The following is a 13,455-nucleotide window of genomic DNA, read 5'->3' on the forward strand; positions in this document are numbered from 1 at the left end:
TACTAGACTTCAACAAGACGGTCATACACACATGTAAACACACGCCCCGGAAATATTCACACACTGGAGTCATATTTCTCCGCTTATTTTGCGAATGGTTACGGGGAAACAAAACTCCTCCATGACAAAAATGGCTTTAAAATGAACAAGGCGAAGATCTTTGCGTTTGCATCATCAATCCCTTTAAGAGTGGTGGGGACTGAATAATATGCTTGTGACCGCCGAGGATTCCAGTCGAGAGCTGCTGTGGCCTCAGTCTCTCACAAGCACATCCTCTCCCTCGGTTTTCGCTGGCTCAGAAATGAGTGTGCAATTCTCAGTACGTTTTCTTCAGTAAGTACAGAGTGAATGAGAATCAGTGAATAAAGGAGGGGAACGAGGCCAGGGGGGAGGTTAAGGCTAGAAATTAGTGCTGAGAAAAAACAAACAAGAGAAATTCCGGACTGGTAGAAAGTTCTGGAACCTTCCCGACAGGAAGGGGATGGGCTTTGGGAATGACGTGTATCTATGGTTTCTCTGAGGTGTGGATTGACTGCTGCCATGCAGCAAGGGATTATGGGAGTTTTGAAGATGGCAGCTCATTGTTTGAAGCAGTTAGTCTAAAACACGTTTCACATGACAAATAGTTCTCAGAGTAAAGTTCAAATGTTTCTCTTCCTTTGTTGGTTGAGTCAAAGGCATACTCGTGCTTTTCCGAAAGTCCAAACTTAAAACACTGTAACCAGAGCCTCTCGCCAAACAAATCTAAAATGAAATGTTTATTTTTAAACAAACAGAAAAATTGGAAGAGGGTGAGCAGCGTGGACACAGAAGAGTCACCTCGTCCTCCTCAAGTCTGTCCCTCGATCATCCCACCCACACTGATTATCACCACAATGATTTGCTTGGTTTTTGCTCTTCTGTTTGTATACATGTATATATGTATTACTGTGTAGTATTCCATTCCTCCTTTTTCTAGCATGGAGCTCTGTGACGTGGTCCTACATGGACTCCCCGCTCAGCAGGTCCCCAGGCAGCAGCGTGTTGATTGGAGTAGGACTCCCCATGACCCGCCCCTCCTCTCCGCTGGGCGGTCCCCATAGGCTGGAGTACTGGGGCACGCCCCCCCAGAGCAGATCTCCGCCCGTCTTGGCTCCACCTCCTCCCATGCTGCCACTGCTGCCGCCAGAGTTCCAGTGGGGGTGGCCAATGGGGTGCGAGGATCTGGGCCCGGAACCACCCATCCGCGTCTGATTGACACCTGGGTCAGCCTGCCAGCTGGAAGTTGAGGCGAGCTGCTGGCCCTGTGCAAAGAAGCGCTGGACCTCTTCCTCCCCAGCAAACTCTGCCAGGATGGTGGTGTTACCCAGAACGCACCTGGACAGGAAGAGAGACAAACAGAGAGGTGTTATTTAGTTAGCCTCGTTGAAGTGGCCATTCTCATACACCACGTGTGATGGAATAGATACTGTTTCTACCCTTTGTGGAAGCAGGCTGGGCACCCACTAAAAGATCTCTCTAAGTTCTCATTTTTCCAAATTCTAAGCTTTCCAAGTTCTCCCAGTTCTAAGTCCTTTCACACCTGACAATTGACATGACTTAAGTGTTTCTGCCTTTGAGCAGTAAGAGGGGCAGGAAAAGTGCCAACAACATCTCCGTACATGTGCAGGGACTTCTGGGCCTTGGCGGCCTCCTCCTTGGAGCTGTAGCGCACCAATGCGTTGCCCTGGGTCAGGTTGAGGTGGAATGTGATGAGGGGGCCGTGCTGCATGCATAGCGTCCGCAGGGTGGAGCCGTCTATCTGGGGAGTGAGGTTCCTCAGGACCAACCAGCTACTGGTCCTGTTGGAGCTGTCTGTACTCCATGTGGTAGCTGCTAGAAGGATAGAGGGGGAGGAGAAGGAGAGAAGAGGGGGAGGAGAAGGAGAGAAGACGGAGATGGAGAAGGAGAGTAGAGGGGGAGGAGAAGGAGAGAAGACGGAGATGGAGAAGGAGAGAAGAGGGGGAGGAGAAGGAGAGAAGACGGGGATGGAGAAGGAGAGAAGAGGGGGATAGAGGGAGGAAAGCTAAATAAACCTAAAATGCAGAATTGCGCTACATCTAACACCATGTCGTCACAATGTCAAATGGATTCTCCAAGGAGCTAGGACAGTCAGTTAGTAAGATGGGTGGTGGATTCTAAGCAGTACGCTCTGTAGTTTAGGTAAACCACAGTGTCAGTTGATCAAGAGAGGTGCGTTCAACCACAACAAGGCATTCTCGGGGCGTTGTCTAGACCGCCTTGGCTGTACCAAAAGGGCACCTAGTCTCTGCCTGCAAGGCTACAACATGCACGTCTAGAACCTGACCTTAAGTCTGTATCACAACACCTCTAGAACCTGTCATTTAGTCTGTATCACAACACCTCTAGAACCCGGCCTTCAGTCTGTATCACCTCTAGAACCTGACCGCTAGTCTGTATCACAACACCTCTAGAACCTGGCCTTCAGTCTGTATCACCTCTAGAACCTGGCCTTTAGTCTGTATCACCTCTAGAACCTGGCCTTTAGTCTGTATCACCTCTAGAACCTGGCCTTTAGTCTGTATCACAACACCTCTAGAACATGGCCTTTAGTCTGTATCACAACACCTCTAGAACCTGACATTTAGTCTGTATCACAACACCTCTAGAACCTGACATTTAGTCTGTATCACAACACCTCTAGAACCTGGCCTTTAGTCTGTATCACAACACCTCTAGAACCTGTCCTTTAGTCTGTATCACTTCTAGAACCCGTCCTTTAGTCTGTATCACAACACCTCTAGAACCTGTCCTTTAGTCTGTATCACTTCTAGAACCCGTCCTTTAGTCTGTATCACAACACCTCTAGAACCTGACATTTAGTCTGTATCACAACACCTCTAGAACCTGACATTTAGTCTGTATCACAACACCTCTAGAACCTGACATTTAGTCTGTATCACAACACCTCTAGAACCTGACATTTAGTCTGTATCACAACACCTCTAGAACCTGACCTTCAGTGATCTTCTACTCTAACTGAACATTTATGAGGGCTGCAGTTTTTATGGCAAGCACAACAAATACACTACATTTTTTGGAGAGTAAGACAGCTGTTACGTGAACTTCATAACTGATCAACTGGTTGCACTGGTTGGACCAAAACCCAGTCAGTCAATTCATTTATCCAGTCAGTCAGCAAGTCGCCATCCTCCCCATCCAATTACTTAACAGCTAATCAAATAGACACTGACTATTTGCATTGATCCCCCCTTTGTTTTTACACTGCTGCTACTCACTGTTTATTACCATGCATAGTCACTCTACCCCTACCTACATGTACACTGCTGCTACTCACTGTTTATTACCATGCATAGTCACTCTACCCCTACCTACATGTACACTGCTGCTACTCACTGTTTATTACCATGCATAGTCACTCTACCCCTACCTACATGTACACTGCTGCTACTCACTGTTTATTACCATGCATAGTCACTCTACCCCTACCTACATGTACACTGCTGCTACTCACTGTTTATTACCATGCATAGTCACTCTACCCCTACCTACATGTACACTGCTGCTACTCACTGTTTATTACCATGCATAGTCACTCTACCCCTACCTACATGTACACTGCTGCTACTCACTGTTTATTACCATGCATAGTCACTCTACCCCTACCTACATGTACACTGCTGCTACTCACTGTTTATTACCATGCATAGTCACTCTACCCCTACCTACATGTACACTGCTGCTACTCACTGTTTATTACCATGCATAGTCACTCTACCCCTACCTACATGTACACTGCTGCTACTCACTGTTTATTACCATGCATAGTCACTCTACCCCTACCTACATGTACACTGCTGCTACTCACTGTTTATTACCATGCATAGTCACTCTACCCCTACCTACATGTACACTGCTGCTACTCACTGTTTATTACCATGCATAGTCACTCTACCCCTACCTACATGTACACTGCTGCTACTCACTGTTTATTACCATGCATAGTCACTCTACCCCTACCTACATGTACACTGCTGCTACTCACTGTTTATTACCATGCATAGTCACTCTACCCCTACCTACATGTACACTGCTGCTACTCACTGTTTATTACCATGCATAGTCACTCTACCCCTACCTACATGTACACTGCTGCTACTCACTGTTTATTACCATGCATAGTCACTCTACCCCTACCTACATGTACACTGCTGCTACTCACTGTTTATTACCATGCATAGTCACTCTACCCCTACCTACATGTACACTGCTGCTACTCACTGTTTACACTGCATGTCACTCTACCCCTACCTACATGTACACTGCTTACTGTTTATTACCATGCATAGTCACTCTACCCCTCTACTGCTACTTACTGTTTATTACCATAGTCACTCTACCCCGACCTACATGTACACTGCTGCTACTTACTGTTTATTACCATAGTCACTCTACCCCGACCTACATGTACACTGCTGCTACTCACTGTTTATTACCATAGTCACTCTATTTGACAAATATAATTTGATTTACCTGAGGAGTAGGAGCTGCTCCAGCCTTGGGCCAGGCCCAGGGAGTTGCCTCCCCAGGTGGAGGAGTGCTTGGTGGGGTTGGTGAGGCCCGGGGGGCCGTGTGGGGGCGGCTGTGTTACTACGGGGCCCCTGGGGGACCTTCCACAACTCATGGGACAGAGAGACCTGGGAGGGGTGGGAGATGGGCCCCGGGGACCAGGTGGACTTCATGTCCGACAATTTACCTGAAAGAGAGAGAAGAAAAGAAACACATTGATTGCTTGGCAACAATTGGAGATACCTGGCATTCTTCTATCAACAACACACAGGGAACTAAACAACCCAAAACACTAGTCAGAATAATACCCTGGGAGAGGGGTTGTTGACGGTAGAGCAGAGCAATCATTCTGCTTTTCCTGGATGTGTTGAACCAAAAATGGGCGTAAACACAGGTAGACTTCACACACACACAGTCCCAGACTGCACAGTAAGGAGTACAGCACAGGGTCAGTCTCAGTCCATGTCTCACAGTATGGGACAGATCAGGAATACAGCTAGACTTCACACACACACACACACACACACACACACACACACACACACACACACACACACACACACACACACACACACACACAGTAAGGAGTACAGCCCAGGGTCAGTCTCAGTCCATGCCTCACGGTATGGGACAGATCAGGCCAGGAACACAGATAGACTAGAACTATACTATATACACCCTCCTCCCAGTCCCCCCCCCATGCTACACACAGGGGTGGGGATACATCAACACCACCAGAGGGAAGATGTATGAGGGGTACAACTAATGAGGGAAGGGCACACAAAACAGATGTGATGGTAAGGATGGGGTCCTCCTCTGGACCAGATACTGAGCCACCAGAGACATCAACACTGATGGGGGCAGGGGGACAAACTAGCTCAAAGCGGAAGTCACCCCTACCCACAGATCTAGGACCAGATTATCATATCACCTAAACATAACCACAGGGAATATGGTAGGACATAACATTTGACCCTGTATCAGCGGTTAGAGGCGACTTCCGCCTACTCCGACAAACTGTGTACCTGGGTCGTCCGTTTCCGGGGACGATAGACTGAACGAGCTAGAGTAGGCACTGACTGGCCAATCGGTGGAGGGGGGCAGGGCCTCGTTCTGAGATGAGGTGGGGGAGGAGCCTATGGGGGCATCGCATCCAGCAAAACAAAAACAGAAGAAGGGAATGGAAGAGAGAGAATCTAATAAAGAAACAGAATAAATGAAAGTGGATGACTGAACAGCTGTGGTGCTCTGTGGCTGTGTGATATGGGAGAGTTCAAAGTGTTGGGAATAAGATGACCTAGTAGTGTAGATATACGAGTGTCAGATTGTACATGCAGTTAAGTGAAGAAGCAGCAGGACCAGAAGAGAAAAAGCAGGCTCCTCCAGTGACTGAACTGTTACAGAGAATCAGTCTCTCCAACCCATTGGGACACATTGCAGGCACAGTATCGGATTTTGCCCGCAGCAGTTTTCTTTGAATGATTCAGGTCATCTCAGACCCCCAGCTCTCCTCTCCCCTCAAGACCAAGTCTACCAGAGGGAGAGCACCGTCATTACGTATGTATAAGACTACTTAGAACATGAACACTCCCCTCCCTTCCTCCCACCTGTCCTTCTCCCCCTCCCTCACCCCCCTGTCCCTCCCTCCACCCCCTCTGTCCTTCTCCCCCTGTCCCTCTCCTGTCCCCTCCCCCCCTCACCTCTCCTGCCCTTCTCCACCCTCACCTCCCCTTCTCCCCTCCCCCCCCTCTCCACCCTCACCTCCCCTGTCCCTCTCCCCCCCTACCTCCCCTGTCCTTCTCCCCGTCCCTCACCACCCCTGTCCCTCTCCCCCCCTCACCTCCCTCTCCCTCACCTCCCCTCCTCCCCTGTCCCTCTCACCACCCCTGTCCCTCTCCACCACTACCTCCCCCTGTCCTCACCTCCCTGTCTCTCACCTCCCCTGTCTCCACCTCACCTCCCCTGTCTCTCACCTCCCCTGTCCTCACCACCCCTGTCTCCCCTGTCTCTCACCTCCCCTGTCTCTCACCTCCCTGTCTCTCACCTCCCCTGTCCCTCTCCACCTACCCCCTGTCCCTCACCTCCCCTGTCTCCACCTCACCTCCCTGTCTCTCACCTCCCTGTCTCTCCACCCCCTCCCCTGTGTCTCTCACCTCCCCTGTCTCTCACCTCCCCCTACCTCCCCTGTCTCCCTCACCTCCCCTGTCTCTCACCTCCCCTGTCCTCACCTCCCCCTCCCCTGTCTCTCACCTCCCCTGTCTCTCACCTCCCCTGTCTCTCACCTCCCCTGTCTCTCACCTCCCCTGTCTCTCACCTCCCCTGTCTCTCACCTCCCCCTCTCTCCCTTCCTTCTCCACATCTCCCTCACCCTCCCTCTCTGTTTCCCTCATCCTCCGTCCTCACCTCCGCTGCGGTCTCTCTGCAGGTAGCGGTTGACGTCCTGGATGTTGGTGTTGATGGTGGGGCCGCTGGGCACGCTCCCCGGGGTCATGTTGGGGTCATTCTCTGGGTCGATGTTCTGCAGGCCCTTCCAGGGCACGCCTGGGCAGAACTCTGGAGGAGGAAGTATTACAATTGTCATTCCTCTCATTCATTTACATGACTACCTGGTTCAGTAATGTACAAAATACAAAAATACAAAAGGTGGTGCTTGCAATGAAACAAATTCTCTTGAAAACAGAACTCATTTGGCTACATTAGTTCCATGATCATCATATTAGGTGAATATGTTTTGGCTGGACAGTAAGCAGTCACTGTAGCTGTCCAGGACTGTTTTCCACCATCCCAGTCTAACTAGCCAACTAACTGACCTGGAGGCCAGGTGATGTTGGCGCCGTTGACCATCTTGTCGTTGGGGCTCTTGCCCTGGCTCCAGCTGTCTGGGGGCACCAGGGGGTTGGTGGGGGTCTCGGAGACAGGCATCATGCCGTAGGGGCTGTACCCATCCTCCATTTGGGGGGGCTTCCCGGGAGGGCCCAGGCTGGAACCTGCCAGAGACAAGAGGGGAAGCAGGAAGTTGGTTAAGTACAATATAAATTAGAACTAGAGAATGAAATACTTAGTCAGGTTTAATAGAAACCAATACAGGAGGGGTTGAATGCATTCAGTTGTACAACTGACCAGGTATCCCCTTCCCCTTTCCTAGAACATATAGTAGCATTGAGATGGAAATGTCAAGGTTCCACTTGAAAACCCAAGAGGACAACTCCGTTCTGAAGCTGCCAACTGAGTGTCATACACCATGGTCCTTTCATATCCCCCAGTTCTACTCAGTCCAGCTCAGTAGAGTTCATTAAATCTGTATTGTCCCAACAGTTTGTACCGTGCTTGTTCAGGTTGGGCTCCAGAGAGGATGAGCCTCCAGAGAGGCTGTCCATGGAGTTGGGGTGTGTCCACTGGGAGAGGCGAGACTGGGGCTGGGGAAGCTCCTTCATGGACAGGCCTCCCACCTCTATGCAGGTTACATTCATGTTAGGATTCAGTCCAGCTGGGAGAGAGGCAGAGAGAGAGACAAAGAGACAGGCATTCAGAGGGAGAGAGGCAGAGAGACAGGCAGAGAGAGGCAGAGAGACAGGCAGAGAGACAGGCAGAGAGAGGGAGAGGCAGAGAGACAGGCAGAGAGAGGGAGACAGGCAGAGAGAGGGAGACAGGCAGAGAGAGAGGAGAGGCAGGCAGAGAGAGAGGCAGAGAGAGAGAGGCAGAGAGAGAGGCAGAGAGAGAGGCAGAGAGACAGGCAGAGAGACAGGCAGAGAGACAGAGAGAGAGGCAGAGAGAGAGAGAGAGAGACAGGCAGAGAGAGAGGGAGACAGGCAGAGAGCGAGGGAGACAGGCAGAGAGAGGGAGACAGGCAGAGAGAGCGGGAGACAGGCAGAGAGAGGGAGACAGGCAGAGAGAGGGAGACAGGCAGAGGGAGACAGGCAGAGAGAGCGGAGACAGGCAGAGAGAGCGGGAGACAGGCAGAGAGAGAGGGAGACAGGCAGAGAGCGGGAGACAGGCAGAGAGAGAGGGAGACAGGCAGAGAGAGGGAGACAGGCAGAGAGAGGGGAGACAGGCAGAGAGAGGGAGACAGGCAGAGAGAGGGGGAGACAGGCAGAGAGGGGGAGACAGGCAGAGAGAGGGGAGACAGGCAGAGAGAGGGGGAGACAGGCAGAGAGAGGGGGAGACAGGCAGAGAGAGAGGGAGACAGGCAGAGAGAGGGAGACAGGCAGAGAGAGGAGACAGGCAGAGAGAGGGAGACAGGCAGAGAGGGAGACAGGCAGAGAGGTAACACCAGACAAAACAAGTCAATAAAGCATTAAGGATGAATCACTCGTTTCTTGTTTTGCACTTTGTTGCTATGGTTCTTTATAGAACTACAATTAATCATAATGCCTTTGCCACAGGATATCTGTTAGACACTGAGCAAGTCCCAACAGCTGTATTTGAACACAGACAGATATTGACCAGAAAGATGATCTGTTTAGAAAGGGCACACACAGGTCTGGGACCTGTAACAATGATGATATTCCCAGTCCCTGTCCTGCTATCAATCAATCAAATGTATTTATAAAGCCCCTGTTACATCAACAACTGTCCCAAATTGACAAGAGCCCAAAGTGGAACTACTAGTGGGGAGAACAAGTATGTGATACACTACCGATTTTGCAGGTTTTCCTACTTACAAAGTATGTAGAGGTCTGTAATTTTTATCATAGCTACACTTCAACTGTGAGAGACGGAATCTAAAACAAAAATCAGAAAATCACATTGTATGATTTTTAAGTAATTAATTTGCATTTTATTGCATGACATAAGTATTTGAAAACCTACCAACCAGTAAGAATTCCGGCTCTCACAGACCTGTTAGTTTTTCTTTAAGAAGCCCTCCTGTTCTCTACTCATTACCTGTATTAACTGCACCCGTTTGAACCTGTTACCTGTATAAAAGACACCTGTCCACACACTCAATAAAACAGACTCCAACCTCTCCACAATGTCCAAGACCAGAGAGCTGTTTAAGAACATCAGGTGATACAATTGTAGACCTGCACAAGGCTGGGATGGGCTACAGGACAATAGGCAAGCAGCTTGGTGAGAAGGCAACAACTGTTGGCGCAATTATTAGAAAATGGAAGAAGTTCAAGATGACGGTCAATCACCCTCTGTCTGGGGCTCCATGCAAGATCTCACCTCGTGGGGCATCAATGATCATGAGGAAGGTAAGGGATCAGCCCAGAACGACACGGCAGGACCTGGTCAATGACCTGAAGAGAGCTGGGACCACAGTCTCAAAGAAAACCATTAGTAACACACTACGCCGTCATGGATTAAAATCCTGCAGCGCACGCAAGGTCCCCCTGCTCAAGCCAGCGCATGTCCAGGCCCGTCTGAAGTTGGCCAATGACCATCGGGATGATCCAGAGGAGGATTGGAAGAAGGTCATGTGGTCTGATGAGACAAAAAGAGGTCTAAACTCCACTCACCGTGTTTGGAAGAAGAAGAAGGATGAGTACAACCCCAAGAACACCATCCCAACTGTGAAGCATGGAGGTGGAAACATCATTCTTTCGGGATGCTTTTCTGCAAAGGGGAGAGGACGACTGCACCGTATTGAGGGGAGGATGGATGGGGCCATGTATCGCGAGATCTTGGCCAACAACCTCCTTCCCTCAGTAAGAGCATAGAAGATGGGTCGTGGCTCGGTCTTCCAGCATGACAACGACCCGAAACACACAGCCAGGGCAACTAAGGAGTGGCTCCGTAAGAAGCATCTCAAGGTCCTGGAGTGGCCAAGCCAGTCTCCAGACCTGAACCCAATAGAAAATCTTTGGAGGGAGCTGAAAGTCCGTATTGCCCAGTGACAGCCCCGAAACCTGAAGGGTCTGGAGAAGGTCTGTATGGAGGAGTGGGCCAACATCCCTGCTGCAGTGTGTTTAAACCTGGTCAAGAACTACAGGAAACGTATGATCTCTGTAATTACAAAGGTTTCTGTACCAAATATTAAGTTCTGCTTTTCTGATGTACTTATGTACTTAAATACTTATGTCATGCAATAAAATGCAAATTAATTATTTAAAAATCATACGTGATTTTCTGGATTTTTGTTTTAGATTCCGTTTCTCACAGTTGAAGTGTACCTATGATAAAAATTACAGACCTCTACATGCTTAGTAAGTAGGATAACCTGCAAAATCGGCAGTGTATCAAATACTTGTTCTCCCCACTGTATGTGTCATGCACATTGTGGAACAGAGTTCCCACTCACAGAGAGGGTAGGGGCTGTAGGAGTTGGGGGACGACTGCTGCTCTTTGGTCTGCAGGTCGGGTAGGCCCGGAGCCTGGGGGTGGCCTGGGAACAAGTCCAGGGCTGATTTGCCTTGGCCGTGGTGCAGGCCGGAGGAGGAGAGGGAGCCGAGGGTCTGCTGCTGTTTCATCAGCAGGGCCTGGGCCAGCTGTCTCTGGTGCTGTTGGATCTGCTGCTGCATGTTATTGATTGTACGTGCAACCTACAGGAAGAGGAAGTGACATCAGAGAAAGACACAAAGCTGGTGGTCAGTTTATCTGTGAGCCAGCAGAGAACACAGGAAAAAATTCAATGGGACAGTTGTCGAGTGAATGGCAAGTACAGCCCCTTATAACATACAACATCTGCTTCTACTAGGGATTAACCACCCAGGTTCTCAAATTCACCAGGCTAGGAACCCAGGTATGTCTGCAAAGCACATACACCCCCTCTGCTATAGTAGAATGGTAAAACGTTTGGGTTTTACCCCAGTATGAGGCCTGGCCGGGTTCAGGATCAGTAGATATGACAGGCAGAGATGGGTGAAACTAGTGGGCTGTATTTGAGAGGGAGGGACACAGAGGGACACTCACGTGCTGCTCCTGCTGTCGGATGGGACCAGAAACATTACGCTGCGCCTGCAACATCTGCTGTTGAATTTGTAAACGCTGGTACGCCTGCAGAGGATTACACGTTTACACACAAATCTACAGACACATATGTACAGAAATATGCACGTGCGGACACACACACACACACACACACCATTTTCTGGTTGCTACAGAATGCGATCAGTCAAAACCCAAGGGTTTTTCACATCTCTAAGGCAACGAGGCAGTGGAGAAGTGTATGATATAAGCGTGTACAGAGTGTATCTGCATAGTGTTTATATGGAGGAGTCCTAAAGTAAACTGAGAGGAGACCAGAAGAGGACTCACCAGTTGCAGCTGGTATAGTTGGTTCAAAAGGGTCATATGTTGAGGGTTTATTGGTGAGGTTAAAAGTGCAGGATTCAGACCAATGTTTTTTGCTGCAAACTGTAAGAGCTGTGCTTGAACCTGGACAAGAGAGAGACCAAAAGATTCGGTTTTAGAAACCATAAACTAAGTACGAGAAAAAACGCTAGACAGAACTGAGGCGCTTATGCACGTAAACTATGCTGAGGGGAGCTGAAAAATGTGTGTGTGTGTATGATTCTATATATGATTGCAAGTGTGTTCGTGTATGTGTGTGTGAGTGAGGGGAGATACTTGGAGGGGGCTGAGAGGTGTGTGCTATTCCCCAGGTCGTATTCATTAGGCACTAAATACGAGACAATGAATCCAAACAAGGATCCCTCCCTACCTGAACTTGTCTAATAACAACCTCTCACTTTCATTGTCCGTTGAAAACCGTTTTACAGTTTTCCCATAATGAATATAACCCTGGTCCATGTTGTGTGTGTGTACCTGAGGGGAGAGAAACTGAGGCACTTGAGCGCGTAGACTAGGCTGGGAGGAGCCGAGAGGCGGCACTGGCAGCTGAGGAGGAGGCTGCTGCATGGCCCGGGCTTGTGCTGCACCGCTACAGCCCAACATTCCACTCTGCATCTGGGAGGGAGGAGAGGGAGGTGGAAACCAGGGTGGAACAGCATGATGATAGGGACCCACTATTCTGCACTGTTGAAGAAGAACTGCAAGTCTGCATGTCTCTGAACCGTTTACAGCCACGTTACTGTAAACAATAAACTTTCATTTAGATTCATAAAAAGTCCAACAAGATTTAACAGGCTAGACAAAACCCCAGTGAAAAATCTAAACTTAAATACAGGCTCCCTCTAGCTCTGTCTGTCCCCTGCCAGTCCGTCCGTCCATCCATCCATCTCCCTCTCTGCCTATCAGTATGCCAACCAGTCCTCTCTGCCTATCAGTGTGCCAACCAGTCCTCTCTGCCTATCAGTGTGCCAACCAGTCCTCTCTGCCTATCAGTGTGCCAACCAGTCCTCTCTGCCTATCAGTGTGCCAACCAGTCCTCTCTGCCTATCAGTGTGCCAACCAGTCCTCTCTGCCTATCAGTGTGCCAACCAGTCCTCTCTGCCTATCAGTGCTCCAACCAGTCCTCTCTGCCTATCAGTGTGCCAGCCAGTCCTCTCTGCCTATCAGTGTGCCAACCAGTCCTCTCTGCCTATCAGTGTGCCAACCAGTCCTCTCTGCCTATCAGTGTGCCAACCAGTCCTCTCTGCCTATCAGTGTGCCAACCAGTCCTCTCTGCCTATCAGTGTGCCAGCCAGTCCTCTCTGCCTATCAGTGTGCCAACCAGTCCTCTCTGCCTATCAGTGTGCCAACCAGTCCTCTCTGCCTATCAGTGTGCCAACCAGTCCTCTCTGCCTATCAGTGTGCCAACCAGTCCTCTCTGCCTATCAGTGTTCCAACCAGTCCTCTCTGCCTATCAGTGTGCCAACCAGTCCTCTCTGCCTATCAGTGTGCCAACCAGTCCTCTCTGCCTATCAGTGTGCCAACCAGTCCTCTCTGCCTATCAGTGTGCCAACCAGTCCTCTCTGCCTATCAGTGTGCCAACCAGTCCTCTCTGCCTATCAGTGTGCCAACCAGTCCTCTCTGCCTATCAGTGTGCCAACCAGTCCTCTC

At 49.8% G+C, this 13,455-nt stretch overlaps 1 protein-coding gene across 1 annotated transcript in view; it reads right to left on the minus strand.

Annotated features, from left to right (window-relative positions):
* Positions 1 to 284: 284 nt before the first annotated feature.
* The window catches only part of LOC135531041 (trinucleotide repeat-containing gene 6C protein-like), an 82,010-nt gene continuing 68,839 nt past the window's right edge, over positions 285 to 13,455 (minus strand). The window contains 11 exon segments of the mRNA XM_064959180.1: positions 285 to 1,356; positions 1,641 to 1,854; positions 4,534 to 4,628; positions 4,630 to 4,756; positions 6,973 to 7,122; positions 7,380 to 7,556; positions 7,892 to 8,056; positions 10,814 to 11,054; positions 11,425 to 11,508; positions 11,770 to 11,889; positions 12,280 to 12,420. Coding sequence (XP_064815252.1) covers positions 981 to 1,356; positions 1,641 to 1,854; positions 4,534 to 4,628; positions 4,630 to 4,756; positions 6,973 to 7,122; positions 7,380 to 7,556; positions 7,892 to 8,056; positions 10,814 to 11,054; positions 11,425 to 11,508; positions 11,770 to 11,889; positions 12,280 to 12,420 — 1,890 coding nt within the window. The 3' untranslated portion in view covers positions 285 to 980.

This window comes from Oncorhynchus masou, unplaced genomic scaffold (genome assembly GCF_036934945.1).
Source record: "Oncorhynchus masou masou isolate Uvic2021 unplaced genomic scaffold, UVic_Omas_1.1 unplaced_scaffold_1499, whole genome shotgun sequence".
Lineage (NCBI taxonomy): Eukaryota > Metazoa > Chordata > Actinopteri > Salmoniformes > Salmonidae > Oncorhynchus > Oncorhynchus masou.